This window comes from Hyaena hyaena, unplaced genomic scaffold (genome assembly GCF_003009895.1).
Source record: "Hyaena hyaena isolate Hyena2069 unplaced genomic scaffold, ASM300989v1 scaffold_1930, whole genome shotgun sequence".
Taxonomy (NCBI): domain Eukaryota; kingdom Metazoa; phylum Chordata; class Mammalia; order Carnivora; family Hyaenidae; genus Hyaena; species Hyaena hyaena.
The window spans coordinates 94,599-113,468 of NW_024082530.1; the positions used below are offsets into that span (position 1 = coordinate 94,599).

At 48.2% G+C, this 18,870-nt stretch overlaps 2 gene segments (V, D, J or C); both read right to left on the reverse strand.

Moving 5' to 3' along the window:
* Positions 1–18,131, reverse strand: part of LOC120226909 — a 24,549-nt gene extending 6,418 nt beyond the window's left edge. The window contains 3 exon segments of the C gene segment in view: positions 4–249; positions 1,891–1,930; positions 18,105–18,131. Of these exon segments, the coding sequence occupies positions 4–249; positions 1,891–1,930; positions 18,105–18,131 (313 nt within the window).
* Positions 4,085–5,954, reverse strand: LOC120226906. The segment is given in 2 exon segments: positions 4,085–4,523; positions 5,867–5,954. Coding segments are annotated over 2 exon segments (393 nt in total).
* Positions 18,132–18,870: the final 739 nt, after the last annotated feature.

An 18,870-nucleotide genomic window follows, 5' to 3' on the forward strand; every position in this document is an offset into this window, starting at 1 on the left:
TGCTGCGAGATTTCCACTGGTCAGGTGACAGGCTCAGGTAGCTGCTGGCTGCGTACTTGTTGTTGCTCTGTTTGGAGGGCTTGGTGGTCTCGATGCCCTGGGTGACAGGGTTGCCATCTGCCTTCCAGGCCACTGTCAAGCCACTGGGGTAGAAGTCACTGATGAGGCACACCAGCGTGGCCTTATTGGCATTGAGCTCCTCATGGGAGGGTGGAAACAGCATGACCGATGGTGCTGACTTGGGCTGACCTGTGGGGCGATGGAGAGGTGTTAAGTCAGAGGCCAGTTGTCCATGGCTGAAGCTCCTACCTCAGTCCTGATGTGGGGAACAGCTCTGTCATGTCCATGGCTTGGGCATCAAATGGCCCCAGCTCCCTGAGGTCAGGTCAGCCATGGAATGGGTTACTCACCTTCTGTTGCAATGAATCTGACTGCCAGATTCTGTAGTGTGCGGGTCCTTCCATGGCCTCAGACACTCTCCAAGTCAAAGGTCCTCCTCATTCACACAGTCCTCCCCTGGGACTGGCTGGCACTAGCCCTGAGACATGCCTTCCTTTTTGAATCTGTCTGTCCTGGATGTTTTGATCACTGGCATCATCCCCCAGATTGCTTACTCAGTTACCCTATCTACTCCTGCTCTTTCCTGGATGGAGGGCTGTGTTACCCTGTGTAAAGTAGGTTTCCTGTTCCCAGAGCCCCTTACACCATCACTGCAGGCTTGCCCACCTCCCAACAGGTACCCCACCTAAGGATGCTTGGTGTGTAAACAGTGGGAGTTTTTGGGGCACCTTGGTGGCTCAGTCAGTTAAGTGACTTGGAGTCAGGTCATGATATCAGGGTTCTTAGTTAGAGTCCTGCATTGTGCTCTCAGCTGTGCTGACAACTTAAAGCCTGGAGCTGCTTCGGATTCTGTGTCTTCTCTCTCTGCCCCTCCTTTACTTACTGTATGCTTCTCTCTGTCTTTTGAAAATAAATAAATGTTGAAAAAATAAAAAAAGAAGTGGGATCCCTGGAGTTGGATTCCAAGGAGTCATACTGATGGAAGATTTTCACGTGAGATGAATTTTCAGTTCTGATGCTGGGCTATGTCTGCTCTGAGCAGTCTCCCTGTTCTATGAATTTATTCTGGGAGGTCTGAGTGTCTTAGCATTTCTAGAAGCCTGGCAGTCACTATCCTTGTCACCTGTCCCTATCTGTTCAAGTCTCTTTCCTTCCATGGTGTGCTGTGAAGGGATGTCCTTCTGCTGCCTGAGTGTTCTGAGGTCTTAGGACCATGTCCTAATATTGGTGTCCTGACTGTCCCTGTGGAGGTGGAAGATCCCATCACCCACGATCCCCTTCTCCTCTGAAATCCTCCCTTAATCCCTGACCCCCTTGTCCCACTTCCTCCTCCATGTCTCTAAGTTCCCAGACAAGGCTCTCCTCAATGTGCTTCAGGAAGTCCTATGTCCAGGACCCCTCTGAGGATGAAACTCAGTGCCGCAGCCATCCTCAGAATCCTTCCCACACCCCATGACGCCTATGGGAGCCTGAACACCCAGTCACTTGCCCTCAATTCTCCTTGGACTCTTGGATCCCAGAGACCCTGAGTGGGGAGCTGACCATCCCTGAGTCTAAAGGAGAAAGTTTCCATGGGGAGATAGATGGAGCTACAGTGAGGTCTGAGTTAAGGTCTAGATCAGAAAGCTTTCACAGGGATGGTCCACTGTAGTCCTGACCAGTCATCTGACAAGATGGGACCACTGGAGACAATGAGGGACAGACAAAAGGAGCAAAATTTACAGACCCTGTAGACCTTCAGCCTAAGCCCAGGTTACAACAGAAAGCAGAGAAAAATCACCCGATATATTACACTGAATCTGAAAGAAGAGGAAAAGGGGGAAGACTCACCAAGGACGGTCACATGGGTTCCTCCACTAAAAATAGCACACTGTGATACAGCCTTGAACACAAACCCTCTGTCAGCCCCTCCACCTCTGACCCAGTCCCACCTGCTGCTACATGGGAGACCCGAAGCCCAGCCTCCTTGTCATGGGTGCTGGTCGGGCAGATGGGTGGGTGATGGGGGTGACCCCTAGGGACCTGGAATTTCAGTTCCATAGAGGGTTCAGATTCCATCCATCCTCAGTCATGGGGAGGGGGTGGAAGGATCCTCTGTAGGTATGGCATTAGAATTCCCAGCTAATACCATCCTTAGGAAGATGCTGGGTGCTCTCCTCAGTCTTTGTCAGGGTGTCATTGTAGAAGGGGTGAGCAGGGCTGTTTCAGCACAGAGGTGATAGAGCTGGGAGCCCTTTGCAGACTTGGGATTAGCAGGGAGGTTCCTGGATATGCCACCACATCATCAGCACAGGAAACCGTGCAGGTTTGGGGTCAGGAACGGGAAGTGGTGGCAGGGGAATAATGTTTCCTCCCAGCACTTAGATCCTTCTACAGTGTCCTGAGTTCCTTAGTCCCTGATTTTTGCTGGTTCTTCTGGAAGATAGCATGGTCACTGTTTAGTCCCTGTCCTGGGCCCTGTGAGGGCAGCTCTCATGCTGTAGGTGTGTGTGGGCTGAATGTAAAGCGGATTGACCTGGTGGCTCCCTCATGGGTGGGGCGGCAGTTACTGGGTCCAACAATTTCACCCTGAGCCAAAATGTGGGACTCTGTTCTGATCCCTTGAACTAACTGAGAATCACACATGACCCATTTACAGGAGTATCACTAGCACAGCTTGGCCCCACCACACAGGATACATATTGTATCCCTACACTGGAGTTTCACTGTGTGATGTGTCTGACATCCAGGGCCTTGTTGTGCATCTTGGTCTAGGGATGCCACATATGGAGCTCACATATGGCACACACAGGTCTGGCATTCTTTCTGTGACACATTGCATGCTAAGCCAGGACTCGCTGTCTTCCATGATTTGCTCTCGCTTCATCTCTTAACTCCTTCCCACCAGTCCATGTGGTAGCTTTTCTCATCCCAGCTTTCACCAGAATCTCTGGTCTATTATTACAGGCTGGAATTGGTCTCTTATGCATAGACTGAGTTTCCCTTGGTCATTTCCTGTCCTGAGACTCTATACAATACCTCTTGACCCAGCTCGTCCTGAGCCTTCCATAGAGATGCCCACCATGACAGTTTTGTAAATGGACCAATGGCTATGTGATCATCATGTGGGTGTATGTTTGATTCTTTTCATTGGTACCTGTGTGTGTGCTTGTGTGTGTTATAGCTCAGATCCCACATTGAGGTCTTAAGTAGATGGGTCAGTTGAGAAATCTGTCAGCAGGTCATTGTCAGAATCTGAGTCTTGATTTATAACATAGAGGTCCTAGGCATGTCACCTAAGGACAAATGGTGGGCTCATAGGTTGGCCTGGCCTTGGAGGGGACCTAGAGACCATAGCTAGTCTGTCTCCCAGAGATCTTGGATGCAAGAGGGAACTAAGAGACTGTTGTGTAGAGGTTTCAGCAGTGGGAGTCTGGGTGTGAGTGACCAGTGTACAGGCAGAAGGCCCTGTAGAAAATGTGACAGGGAATTTGTGGGAGGGAGACCAGGTCATTGTTCCTGGGGAGGTAGGAGCAGGGGTTCTCATAAAGAAGGGAGGAGGCTCTTGGCTGGTATGATGACAAATGTTCACATGGGGTAGGAAACTGGGGAAAACATGACATTGAGTGGGAGTCTATAAGAAAAGAGTGGACATTATAAGAGGGGGTCGGGTAGTTGTAGACAGTGTGGCACCAGGTAAAGGGTGAAGCTCAGGAATTAGAAGTCATGGAGACCCACAATCAGTGAGGGTGACTATGACTGGCCATGGACATGGTTCATACAAGAAGGAATGTATGCAGACATTGTGGAGGATGGTTTCTCTTTTTTTTTTTTTTACTGTTTGTGTATCCTGTTGAGGAATGTACTCGCACAATCTCATCTGAGACTAAAACTACCCTTCAAGAAACATGAGGACACCTTCTGCAGGCTCCTTTCTCATGGGGCCAAAAGAATGATGTTTCCCTCTACAGTTGGTTGAGTTCAGGACACAAAATGTTAAACCCAAATGACCAGAGAACACTATTTCTGATTGAATATAGGACATTTTATTGAGCATTGATTGAATAAAGGGAGAAGGGCTGGGACGATCTTGGTGCAAGGGAAATCCTTCCTGTAGGTCCAATGGCTGCGCACCCCCTTGGGGGTAGGTGGGGGCCTCTTGACCTAAGAGCACTCTGCAGGGACCACATTCTTCTCCACGGTGCTCCCCTCATGTGTGACCTGGCAGGTGAATCTGCTGCTAGATTTCCACCGGTCAGGTGACAGGCTCAGGTAGCTGCTGGCTGCGTACTTGTTGTTGCTCTGTTTGGAGGGCTTGGTGGTCTCCACGCCCTGGGTGACAGGGTTGCCATCTGCCTTCCAGGCCACTGTCAAGCCACTGGGGTAGAAGTCACTGATGAGGCACACCAGGGTGGCCTTGTTGGCCTTGAGCTCCTCAGGAGAGGGTGGGAAGAGGGTGATTGAAGGAGCAGACTTTGGCTGACCTGTGCAGTTGGAGAGGGAAAGTAGGTCAGAGGCTCAGTATCCACCATGGGTCACTAAGTGACCTGAGTCTTCTTGTGAGAAGAGGTTCTTGAACATTTAATCAGGCCCCTAGTGCCCCGTCTGTGTCCACAGGTTTATGTTGGTGGGGGATGGGTTAAGATGTTTCTCAAAAATCTCCCCACCTGTGCTGGGAATCTTTGAGGTGAATTCCTGTCACCACCTATCTTGAGACTCTCCTGGCACCTTTCCTCCCACAGAGATACGGAACTCTCACTGTCCTGCTCCTGCCTCCAGTGACATGTTGATAGTGTCTTCCTGAACTCTATGTTTGTCCATCTGTGGTCAGGGTTATGATGTGAGCTCTCTGAACTCCTGTTGAATCACCCTGTGTACCACTCTGATCTGACACTTCTGTGTTAAGAATGTGAAGTCTTTGCCCAAGGAGTCTGTTTTTACCCAGATGTGTCTCTCCTGGGCTGTCCCTGATGGGGTAGGATCCTTGCTGATAATAGAGTGTCTGCCTGGCCTGTGTCTCTCTCACTCTATTGTCTTCTGCAGCTTTGCCCCCCATGTCCTGCAAACCAGTCATATCACTAGAGCCTTCATGCCATAGATTCCACCTCTCTTTTGGGTACTAAGTATTTCCTGCAAGGACTTTAAGAGTCCACCCAGTTCTCACATCCTTTCATTCCATGACCCTTTCCCTGGCACCATCTCCTCTCCCCACCATTCTCCCCCTTGCTGGTTTCCTTGAGTTTCCAGGGCAGCTCAGGGCTCTGCCTAGCAATGCCATGAGGTCTGGGGGATGGTGGAGTAAGGTACACCATTGCCCACCTCATATCCTGAGTCCCCCAGTTCCAGGGCCCTATCCTGAACCTCTGACCTGTGTGTCCTCAGCCTGGCCCTGAGGGTGCCGTGTCCCTGAAAATTCTCCACATGGTCACTCCCTCAATGCTCCCTGTTCTCTCTTCCCTTTTCTATGGAGACTCTTAGTGACTGCCAGATACAAAATAGGTCCAACAAAAGGCCACACAGGAGAGGACAGAAAAGAGTACATGTGGGACCCAGGATAACCCTGACAGACAGATAGACAAGGTTTTAGGTCATCCCAACATTCCCTGTACCTCAGGAAGGAGGTGTGGAGTTGCAATCACCAAAGAAGCAAGCAGGACAGTCTGTACAGGGAGGAGAGGACAGCAAAGTCCTAGGCGCTGAGGTGCCAGGTGAAAGAGTAACCAAGACTGATATAAGACACAGAGAGAAAAACAAAAACAGTAAAAAAAAAAAAAAAAAAGCCAAAATGTCTGGGATAGCAGGGGAGCAGAGAGAAGATGAGACTCACCTAGGACGGTCAGCTGGGTGCCTCCGCCGAACACCCAACACTGTGATACAGGCTGATATAAAAACCCATCCATGGGAGGCCTTGCCACACCCCTTAGCCCCCCCACCTGCAGCTGTGATGGAGGAAGTGAGGGCACTGCTCCAGGCTGGTGTCTGCTCAACAGAGGGACCACATGTCCCACACCCATATGAGATAACAGGACTAATGTCCCCATGTGGGTGGAAATAGGATCCTTGGAATCAGTTCTTCCAAAGGAAGCTGGCATCTGATCTGCTGTTTCTACTGCTATCTTCTGGGGATTGGAGTGAGTTTGTGGAGGGCCTTTGTGTCATTGTGAGTTAGTTTCCATGGAAATGAACAGGACATCTCTTCTCTGTATGTACAAACTTGTAATTCCTTGATGAGATCGTGAGGTGAGGGTAGAGGTGTGCACTCCTTCACAAAGAATCCTTTGCAGGGAGAAACAGTTGGACTGTGTATGGACCATTGGCAACTTCCTGTGTCTTGAGACATAACTTCAGAGGGCTCTGTCTTATTATCCTCCTGGATGTGCTAGTTTGGGATGGTTGTAAGTGATGTGTGGCCTGGTCCTGTGAGACATGCCAGCCTGAGTACAGGTGACTTTGGGAGCAGCCCCAGCCAAACCCCATGCTGGGCTCATTCTGGGGAGAGTCTGGTGTGTGACTGCAGTTCTGCTTCTCTTAAAGAGTTTTAAATGCCATCTCTCCCGAAATGAAACTGGTATCAGTGACCAATTTCAGGCCTGGGGCAGGTGTGCACAAGATGAAGTAGAATATGTTTTCCCTCAGAAAGCTGGAGCTGTTGAGATCTCCTGGGTTCACGTGAGTGTACCTAGGAGGCACCTGAATAGACTCCCAGTGGATTAATGTCCATATGGGCAGACATGTAGCCATGGACATGAATAGTGAACAACACAGATGTGTTCCTCAAAGCTGATCCGTTCAATCCCAGAGTGTACCAGGTCACCAAATAGGAATGAGTCAGCAGGGGGGAGGTGGAGGGAGGAAGCCATTATCATGTAAAGTGGGGAAGAACAGGGAACAGTGCACATTTCTTCTTTTCCCTACATAAGAAAGGCACTCCCAACATGGGTACATTGTAGCCCTCACAGGAGAAGGAAGACAGAAATGAAATATTGCCATGATGCATCCTTCCCATCTGATGGATGGAGTCATTGAACATCAAAGCACCTAATGTTACCTAAAAAGGTCCACTTGATATGAGTCCCTTGATGCAAAGTAGCCAATTGTCCTGGGAGGTGATTCTGATGATGTGTAAACTGGACCTCCTGAAGAATCTGATGTCAGAAGCCCTTTGTAGGAAGAGGAAGCAGAGAGCATGACTCAGATACAATTCTGAGAGGCCATGGCTGCATCCCCACTGCAGGAGAGTCCCAGGACCAACCACTCAGCCTCTGAAGCCCCTTCCTTGCAAGGAAAAGTAGAGTGACTTGGGAAATTCTTACAGATTCAACAGACCTAAAGATACATCCACCAATCCCAGTGTCAAACCTTATTCAATACTCACAAAATGAAAAGGAAATACCATCAAATAACAACAGCATAAAAAATATTACTCCACAAATTCATTTATGACTCCCTAGGAAGCTTTTTATGAGAAATAGACTATTATTTTGACTTTAAAAAGTTACTGATAGCTTCTGCTTAGATTTGATATTGATGGTGTAGTTACATCTCAGGTCCTGTCTATCCTGTTAACAAATGAATTATATACAGAATAAAAAATATGATCTTGATTAGCTTCAAAATGTTACATAAGAGCAGAGTTATTCTACTCTGACTGGGTTACTTGAGACTCTGTCACCTGGTTGATAAGAACATAGGTGTTTTCCCTTGTCTTTTCTGTCTTTATTTTGTTTACTCAAATCTTCATAATGAACACTTAAAACTACTGATAGAAAAGTTTGTCTGGGTGTGGCAACAGCTTGAGGTAGGATGAGTGGTGTCATTCTACTCAGCAGGACCATTGAGACGAGGGAGGCCTGAGGGGTCCACTTTTTCTATTGGGTCTTAGTTTTCCTATCTGTGAAATGGGTTGAGGCCGATGTTGAAGAATGTTGGTTGGGAAGAAGTTCCTTGGGGGCCCCTGTTCTCTGACCTACTGTTGCCTCAGAGCACATTGTCCTTGGAAGCTGTGTCCCTGGACAGTCCTGCCCCCCCACCTCCCCAGCACGTCTGGTGAAGGCAGCTTCCTGTCCTTAATGAGTTGGAGGCTTAGACAGGGTATTTGCCAAACCTAGGCTTGAAGGACTGGCAAAGTGAGCATGACCTGCACCTCTGAGAGGCTGACATGAATGCCTCAGGCCCTACAGTGACCATGAAGCAAAGCTGCCGCACTTTGTACATAGTGATGGAGGCTGGAGGAGTCCTGGGGGCCTGGTGCCTGGGGTCACTGAGTCCCTGGGAAAATGTGGCCTTGCCACAGGCCTCTGGTTTTGAATTGATACCATCTTTGGAACAACCATTGGCAGCCCATTCTGTGCTTGGGTTGGTGCCCTTTTTCAATGACCCTGTTCTCTTGTGCCCCTACTTTATGCAGGCTGACATAACCAGCTCCATCTGTAATCCAACCATACACTAATGTGTCCGGTGTCTAGAACTTCATGACTCAGGTTCCAGCCACTGCCAGGGTCACCATGGGCCTCACTGACCACCTGCAAATCTGAATATAGTCCCATTGTTCTCAGGACCCTCCTTGTTTCTGCCTGATTCCCACTGGGACCCCAGTCCTTTTCAATTTACCCTTCTCCATTCCCATGGGGACAAGGACTGCAACCCTTGAATTGCTCACAGGACAATTTGTTCCTTAGGTCATGGCTGACAAGCACACAGAGAAAATAGGTAAATAGGTTCTAACTTCATAAGTGTCCCTCTCTTATTACTGAGGTTTACCCCAGAGACATGACAAATAGAGAAGGCACATTGGAAACATCAGTGGTAAGTGCTAAAGTCTTTATTGAGCACATGTAGAAACAGGGAGGGTGTGTGACCTTCCTGGTCAGACTTATCCAGAGGTTGTTTTTCAGGGGTACATGGTGAGCTGGGAAAGCAGTATCTGAATGAGGAAGGCCCCCATCCCTGACAGTCTCAGGGATTTAAGAGCACTCGTGGGGACCATATTCTTCTCTACAGTGCTCCCTTCATGTGTGACCTCACAGGTGAATCTGTTGCCAGATTTCCACTGGTCAGGTGACAGGCTCTGGTAGCTACTGGCTGCATGCTTGTTGTTGCTCTGTTTGGAGGGCTTGGCGGTCTCCACACCCTAGGTGATGGCGGTGCCGTCTGCCTTCCAGACCACCATCAAGCCGCTGGGGTAGAAGTCACTGATGAGGCACACCAAGGTGGCCTTGTTGGTGCTGAGCTCCTTAGGGCATGGTGGGAAGAGTGTGACCGAGGGGGTGGACTTGGGCTGACTTGTGGAGTAGTAGTGAAGGGGCAGGAGGTCTGAGGTAAGGCAACCATGCTCATAGCCCCTGACCTAGTGTTTGAGGTTTGTGAGGGTCTCCAATCCCAGGTTAGTTCCTCTAGTTGAAGGAGCACTCAGGTTCCCATGGTCAGTGCTCGAAAGGCAGAGTGGGGCTGTTTTTCAAACAACACTTCATCTGTCCTGGGAAACCTTGTGTTTGGACAGCTGCCATCACCTATCCTGAGACTCCCCCTAGGCCTTGGCTGTTTACACACACTTCTGACCCTCACTCTCCTGTGCCTGTCTGCTTCTTAAATACTGATGGATTTTCTTAGGCACTGTCTCTCTGTCTGACCCAAGACTCAGTGATATGACTTCTCTGAAGTCTCCTGGAGTCGATTTGGCAACATTTCTGACTTAACTGTTCTGCTCTTGGGACCTCTGGGAATTTGCCCTAAGGGATCTCTTTATACTCAAATCTGTCTCTCCTAGGGGCTATAATGAGTCAGTATCCTTGGTGATTGGAGAGAGTGTCCCTGCCCGTGCCTGAGTTTACCCTAACTAATGTTCCTTATTGGCCTCCTCTGTAACCACCCTGCTAACTGGCCAAATCATTAGTGGTCTCACAGTGTGGGGTCAGCCCTTCTTTTACTGAGGAATTCAAGTGTTTGAGGGACAGTGTCCTGTGAAGATTCAGGATCCTCTTTTACTCTCAACACTCTGTTCTTTAAGAACCTGGCTTACTGGCAATCAGAGCCTTGTCCTTTCTCCTGGTTTCCTTTGCAGGGTTCCCCAACTCCTAGGCAAGCTCAGCACTTTCCCCACAGCCCTGTAGAAACTCAGGGAGCCCCTCTATGCCTGCAGCATTCCCATCCTGGTTCCTGAGTCACACAACCTGGAGGACCTTCCCTGAGACTCAGCCATGTGTGTCCTTTGCTTCAACCCTCTAAAGCTTCCTTGGGTTACACTGAGTGCCACTTTTGCCATAGAGATGAGAGCTCCTAATGACCCCAAAGGCAGCCCACAGGAAGCAGACAAGAACAAATGTTAGGGCCCCAACATGCTCCTGTCCAAACCGGAAGCCTGGTGCAAACTCTAGTCTGAGGTCGGGGCTTAGGCAAGCAGAGATTCCAGTGAGAAAGGAAGATGCCAGGGCCCCTGGGCCCAGGTTTGGGATAAGACTGAGCAGGGGCTGAAAGGAGACCCAGAGACAGAGCAGACACAGTTGAAAGTTTCCTAAACCTTTGAGAAATCTGGGAAATCAGGAGAAGGGACTCACCTATAATGGTCACCTGGGTCCTTCCACCGAAAACTCACACAGTGACACAAGTTCACACAAAAACCCCACTCTGGATGTCCCTGCTCCACCCCTCAGCTCCCCGCCTGCAGCTGTGAGGGAGGAAGTGGGAGCCACTGCCAGAGGCTCCTGTCTGCTCAGCAGGGGTGCATATGTCTGTCTTGTGATCCCAAGCACATAATAGGACAGGTAAACCCTGGACCAGCAGCAGGATCTTTTGAAAAGCAAGTTCCCCACAGTGGGCAGGTTGGGTAAGGTTTTCTCACCACTGTCACTAAGGATGTGAATGAGTTTATAGCAGGCCATTTGCCTCCCTAAGGAGTGAAGTTGTCCAGAAGAGAAGAGAGTTTACCCTTTATGTGGAGTTGATGAAACATGATCCCTTGCTGAGAGCACAGGATGAGGGCAGGGACATCCTCAGGTGTCCCCGTTCCCACCCAGGAAGAGCACAGTGGCCCAGGAAGAGATTGGCCATAAAAATTTACAATCTGACCTTAACTGAGACTCTGGGGTCTCATTCCTTCTTTCCAGAGAGTATCTTAATTTATGAAAGGCCTCTGTAGTCAGGCCTTGCAGCTTCCAGTAGGAAATGCCAGCTTCATGTTCAGGGATATCATTGAAGTGTTCGTTGTCACCCTTCAGTGTCTCAACTATTTTTGTCTGTGTCTGGCTGGGTCTTATTCCAAAAGAAGATGTGGGCTAGCATCTCAGTTGTGGACCCTAAATCCCACCTTCCACTAGAAGGAACCAGGCCAGTGAGGGTAAATGGCCCATTCCAGGCTTGTGACAGAGGCACAAGAAGAGGCTAGAACATATTGTTAAAACAGAAAGCAGGTAGTCACTGAGGTCTAGTGGGCTGATTCTGGAGGATCCCAGGGCCACCCAATGAGGTTACCAGTGGGCTAAGGTAGGACATTTTCATCACTATAACCACAGTAGACTTGAGCACATCATATATATTTACATCCTAGAAGTCCCCATGATATTAAATAGGCATTGTTCCTCTTCAGAAGATGGCAGTGACCAGGTCATTATTGTGTAAAGTGCCTATTAACAGAAAGACCAATCATTTGCATATGTAACATATATATTACCGAAATATGAATTATATTCCTGGGAATGTAAAGAATATCTAAAGGACTTCCCTTTGTGGAGTAATGGTGGATGTCTCAAGAGGAAGGAGGACAGACCTGAAATAATACACTTGGAATTCCATCCCATTGGATGAACCTGGGATTGGAGTGTCCAGAGATGCTAACCTCATGCAAGGAGTTATGATGTCACATGGGCTCTTGGATGGAAGTAGCCAACCATGGTAGTAGGTGGTCTTGCCAAAATGTCACACCTGCACCCTGTCAATCCTTTAAACGTCAGAATCACTTTGTAGGCACTCAAAGCAGAAAGAACAGCTCAGGTAGAGCTCAGGAATGCAGATCTTGGGAGAGTCCCAACACTGGCAGCTCAACCTACACGGCCACTTCCTTGCAAGGCAAATCTAGAGTGATTTGGGGGGAAACTTCCAGACCCAACAGGCCCAAAGTTGCATCCACCAATCACAATGTGAAACCCAATTTAATCTTCATATAAGGGAAAGGAGAAGCCTCCAATGATAATAGCACCCAGATTACAAACAAGTAAATATACTTCTGACAGTTAAGAGGAATTTGATAAGAAAACTCTTTTTTAAAAAAAATTATAGTTTTTTAGGGGCGCCTGGGTGGCTTAGTCGGTTAAGCGTCCGACTTATGCTAAGGTCATGATCTCGCGGTTTGTGGGTTCGAGCCCCGCATCGGGCTCTGTGCTGACAGCCAGCTCAGAGCCTGGAGCCTGTTTCAGAGTCTGTGATTCCTTCTCTCTCTGACCCTCCCCTGCTCACGCTGTCTCTCTCTCTCTCTCTCTCTCTCTCTCTCTCTCTCCTAGAAATAAATAAAACATTAAAAAAATAAAAAAATTATAGTTTTTTAAATTTTTGAGATGGAGAGAGACAGAGCATTAGCAGGGGAGGGGCAGAGAAAGAGGGAGACATAGAATCTGAAACAGGCTCCAGGCTCTGAGTTACCAGCACAGAACCCAATGCAGAGCTCGAACCCACGAACCACAAGATGATGACCTGAGCCGAAGTTGGACACTTAACCTACTGAGCCACCCAAGCACCCCAAGAAAACTCTTTTTTTTTATGTTAAGGACTTATTGAGATTTGATAATAATATTGTAGTTACCTTTTAGTTCCTTATGTTCCAGAACAATGTTGAAATGTTTCTAGATGAAAAGTTATGGTATCTCAAATTTACTTTGGAATACTGCACAAGAGAGACTAATTCTGTTGATGGTGGGTCAGCAAGATCACTGAATTGATTATTTTGGGACCTAGTCAGCAGGAACATGGAGATATTCTTATTCACCGCCTCCTTATTTTGGTGTTCAAAGTTTTCCACAATAAAAACTCACAAGGAAATAAAGGGGCATTAGTGTAGGTGCAGCACCACTGATGGGGTGGTTTCTGGCATTCTACCACTAGGCTCCTGGAGATGGCCAACACCTGGATGGTTCCTCTCCCATAGACGTCTCAACATTCAAGTTCATGAGTGTGGTCAGATTGGGGCCATGGAATATCAAGACCCCCAAATATTTTCCCCACCTGCTAGGCTATGATTTGGGGCAGTGTTTGCTGGGTAAGCCCCTACTTCTGCCTCATTATGGCCTAGAGCACACTGTCCTTGAAGCCTCTGTCCCTGGGATGTCCTAGCCTCCTTTCTGCTCTGGTGAAGGCAGCTCCTTATCCCGATGGACTGGAGGTACAGACAGGGAGACCTGAGATACTGTAGGTGCTGTGGACTGATGGAGTCTGTCAGGCTGGCACCTCTGTAAGGCTGAACTTACTACCAAGTGCCTCAGAGACATAGTAGTGAGTGTGTCTCTGACAGCAGGTCACAGGTTCACTGAGGGCAGAGTCATGTGAGGGAGGTGGGAGGAAATCCTGTGGGCATGCCAGTCTGGGGGTGCTGAGTCCCAGGGGAAGCCTTATCTTGCTGAGCCTTCAGGTCATACTCAGGATTCCCTGACCTAGTCTAGTCTGCCCCAGCCTGCTTCCACTCTGGAATTTGTGTTGGCTCTCTCTCCTAGGAACAACAATCGATGCTCCTTGTGTGCCCAGAATGACGACGTTTCTCATTAACCCAGTTTTCTCATGTCACCAGGTCATGCAGGCTGACAAGATTTGCTCTAATAAACCTTAAATTGGCTCTCTCCTTGATTAGATTTCAGTTCTGGACAGTCTTTATTGGGGTTGAGACCTTGCTAGTGTCACCTTTAGCCTAACTTGACCCCACACATATCTGGACACAAGCCCACTGCTTCTGTGTATTTAAGCCTCACCTGTGACCCTCTTCACTTCTTCCTGATCAGCCCTCAGGACTCCTAGTACCTCTCAAGGAGTCTTTTTTTTTAATATATATAGTTTATTGTCAAGTTGGTTTACATATAACATCCAGTGCTCATCCCAACAAATGCCCTCCTCCATGCCCATCACCCCCCTTCCTCTCTCCCCCACCCCACCTCAGCACTCAGTTGTTCTCAGCATTCAAGAGCCTCTCATGGTTTGTCTCCCTCCCTCTCCCCAACTATTTTTCCCCTTCTTCCACTTTGTCTTCCATTAACTTCTTTCTAATCCACCTATATGTGCAAACATATGGTATTTGTCCTTCTCTGCCTGACTTATTTCACTCAGCATAATACCCTCTAGTTCCATCCACGTTGCTCCAAATGGCCAGATTTCATTTTTTCTCACTGCCATGTAGTATTCTACTGTATAAATATACCACATCTTCTTGATCCATTCATCAGTTGATGGACACTTAGGTTCTTTCCATGTTTTGGCTTTTGTTGAGAGTGCTGCTATGAACATTGAGGTACATATGTCCCTATACATCAGCACTCCTGTATCCCTTGGGTAAATTCTTAGCAGTGCTACTGCTGGGTCATAGGGGAGTTCTATTGTTAATTTTTTGAGGAACTCCATACTGTTTTCCAGAGGGGTTGCACCAGCTTACATTCCCACCAGCATTGTAGGAGGGTGCCCGTTTCTCCACACCCTTGCCAGCATCTAGAGTCTCCTGATTTGTTCATTTTAGCCACTCTGACTGGTGTGAGGTGGTATCTTAGTGTGGTTTTTATTTGTATTTCCCTGATAAAGGACCTGAATGTGAGACAGGAAACCATCAAAATCCTAGAAGGAAAAAAAACTCCTTGACCTCAACTGCAGCAATTTCTTACTTGACACATTCCCAAAGGCAAGGGAATCAAGAGCAAAAATGAACTACTGGGACCTCATCAAGATAAAAAGCTTCTGCACGGCAAAGGAAACAATCCATAAAACTAATAGGCAACTGACAGAATGGGAAAAGATAGTTGCAAATGACATATCAGATAAAGGGCTAGTATCCAAAATATATAATGAACTCATCAAGCTCCACACCCGAAAAAAAAATAATCCAGTGAAGAAATGGGCAGAAGACATGAATAGACACTTCTCCTAAGAGGACATCCAGATGGCCAACAGACACATGAAATGATGCTCAGCGTCCCTCATCATCAGGAAAATACAAATCAATACCTCTCAAGGAGTCTTACTCCCTTCCTAGGTGGCAAGTCCTTGGGGCCTGATCCAAAGGATCATTCCTGCATGGGTCATAGCCCCCACCAGCATCTTGGAGGAGAGGTTAGTGGGACAATGGTTGAATGGACTCTCATGACATAATTGTCCCTTCCTTATTGAGTTTTCAACCCAAAGACACAAGGAGGCAGGAGAGCATATCAGACATCTCAGATGATAAAGATAGGCTTTATTGGACACATAGACAGAGGGAGGGTGTATAACATGACTGATCTGGGCTGATCCTGGGCAGAATCTCAGGTGTACATGGAGAGCTGAGGAAGAGGTGTCAGGATAAGGAAGGCCTCTATGACTGGGGATCTCAGGGACCTAAGAGCACTCTGCAGGGATCACATTCTTTTCCACCATTCTCCTCTCATGTGTGACCTGGCAGGTGAATCTGTTGTGAGATTTCCACTGGTCACGTGACAGGCTCAGGTAGCTGCTGGCCGTGTACTTGTTGTTGCTCTGTTTGGAGGCCTTGATGGTCTCTACGCCCCTGAGTGACAGGAGTGTCGTCTCCCTTCCAGGCCACTGTGAAGCCACTGGGGTAGAAGTCACTGATGAGGCCCATCAGGGTGGCTTTGTTGGTGCTAAGCTCTTCAGGGGACGGTGGGAAGAACATGACAAAGGAGGTGACTTGGGTTGACCTGTGGGGTGGGAGAGGGGCAGGAGGTCAGAGGCTCAGCATCCACCATGAGGTCTCTTGACCTCGGTCTTCATGTGGTAGAGGTACCTGAGCATCCAGTCAGGCCCAGAGTTCCCACTCTGATTCTGCTGGTCCATGCCAGGAAGGGTGGATTAAGGTGTCCTCAGCCAACTCTCCACTTGTACTGGGAACCTTTGAGGTGGATTCCTGTCACCACCCATCACAAGACTCTCCTGGAACCTTCTCTCCTACACAGACATTGAACTCTCATCGTCCTGCTCCTGCCTCCTCTGACATTGTGACAGTGTCTGTCTTGGCTCTGTTTGACATTATCCATGTCCAGGGGGATAATGTGACCTTTGTGAACCTCCTGTTAACTCATCCTGTGAACCATTGTGACATGACACTTCTGTGATGGGGAAGTGAAGGTCTTTTTCCTAAGAGGTCTGTTTTTAGCCAGATGTGTCTCTCCTGGGCTGTCCCTGATTGTGGTATGATCCTTGCTGGTCATACAGAGTCTGTCTTCCTAGCCTTCCATCTCTCTCATTCCAGTTTTTCTGAGGCCCACTCCCCATCTTCTGCAAATTGGTCATATTACTAGATCCCTCATATCATAGATTGTCCTCTCTTTGTTGCAGGGGTGTGTCCTGCAGGGACTCAACACTCCACCCAGCTCTCATATCTTGTCATTCCATGATCCTTTCTTTGGCATCTACTATTACAAGCTCCATCCTCCCTCTGGCAAGTTTGCCTGAGTCCCCAGTCCAACTCAGGCCTCTACATGGCAGCCCCATGTGGAGGGAAGCTCCACCTGCACCATTCCTGACTCTGAACCCTGAGACCCTGAGCTCCCAGCCCTGTCTGAACCTTGGCATGTGTGTCCTCAGCCTTGGCCCTGAGGGTGCCATGTCCCTGTAAATGCTTCACATGGTCACCCCTCTCAATGCTCCTTGTTGTCTATTCACTTTTATATGGGGACCCTTACTGACTCCCAGAGACAAAGTTGTCCAACAGGAAACCTTACAGGAAGACATAACAGAGCACAAATATGACCCAGAATGGCCCTGGCAGACATATAGATGAGCTTTTAGGACATCTTGACCATCCCTTGTCTCTGAGGTAATAGGAGAGGGGCTATGATGACCAATGAAGCAAGCAGATCAGTCTGTAGAGGAAAAGAAGGAGATTAGTGTCCCAGGTCCTGGGGTCCCAAGTGAAAGAGTAATCAAGTTGAGAGATGACACAAAAAGAAAAGAGATAGCAGAAAACCGCCCAAATGTCTGGGAGAGCATGGAAAGAGGAAGAAGATGAGACTCACTTAGGATGGTCAGCCGGGTTCCTCCGTCAAAATGAAACACTGGGATATGGGCTAATAAAAAAAAAACCCACTGCCTGGGAGCTCCTGCCTACCCCCTAGACTCCCACCTGCAGCTGTGATGGAGGAAGTGGGGGCACTACTGCATGCTGGTATCTGCTTAGCAGGGGGGCCACATGCCATCCACCCCTTCCACATGACAAGGTCAGTGTTCCTACGTGTGCAGACAGGGAAAGCTTGGAATCAGATCTTCCAAAGGAAGTTGGTACCTGATCTGCTGATTCTACCTCCAATTCCTGGGAGTTGGAATGAGTTTGTGGAGGGCCTCTGTGTCATCTTGAGTAAAGATCTATGGAAATGAAGAGTAAATCCCTTCTCTGTATGTTCAAACAATCCTAATTCCTTGGTGAGACCATGAGGTGAGGGCAGATGGTGGGCCCTCCCTCCCAAACCTTACTCTGTAGGCAACAGCATATTGGTCTGTGTGTATGAGCCACTGGAAACTTCCTATGCCCCCAAACATCACTTCAGAGAGTAGAGTCTTATTTTTCAGGAGGGGGGCCCTAGTTTAGGACTGTCTTGAGTGAAGTCTGTCCTAGTGTTGTGTGACATGTCAGCTTGTGTCCAGATGACTTTGGTAACAGCACCAGCCAAAGTTCCATTCTAGGGGATGGTTTGCTGTGTGACTATTGCTCTGTTTCTTTAAAGGAAGTTTACATCCCATCTGCCATGAAATGGAACTGGCATCAGTGGCCAATTTCAGGCGTGGGGCGGATAGGCACAAGAGGAAAGATAATATGTTGTCTATAAATAGCAGGAGCTGTAGAGATCACATGGGGTCATGTAAGTCACCCAGGAGGCACCTGAAGAGGCTCTCACTAGACTAATGTCCACAGATGCAGCCATATTACTACGTACATAGTAGAAAACTGCATGCATTCTGCCAAGACAATCTGATCGATCCCAGCATGTAGCAGGTCACCAAACAGGAATGAGTCAGCAGGGGAGGGTAGAGGGAGCAGGTCATCATCCTGTAAAGTGAGGAAGAACAGTGAACAGCGCACATTTCTTCTTTTCCCTACACATGAAAGGCACTCCCAACCTGAGTACATTGTAACCCTTGAAGGAGAAGGAAGACAGAAACGAAATATTGTCGTAATGCACCCTTTCCATCTGATGGATGGAGTCATTGAACATCAAATGCTACCTAAAAAGGTCCACTTGACATGGATCCTTTGATGCAAAGTAGCCAATTGTCCTGGGAGGTGATTCTGACAACGTGCAAACCAGACCTCCTGAAGGATCTGATGCCAGAAGACTTTTGCAGGAAGAGGAAGCAGAGAGCATGGCTCAGATACAATTCTGGGAGGCCATGGCTGCATCCCTAACATGGGAAAGTCTCAAGACCAGCCACTTAGCCCTTGAAGCCCCTTACAAGGAAAATTAGAGTGATTTGGGAAATTCTCATAGACCCAACTATCTGAAGACACACACCCCAAATCAGTGTCAAATGTTATTCAATACCCAGAAAGAGAAAAGGAAATACCCCCAAATAACAGCATTAACAGCATAGTTCCATGAATTCACCTGTGACAAGTTTGAGGTCTTTGATGATAAGTATTTTGGTTGTCAAGGATTTACTCAT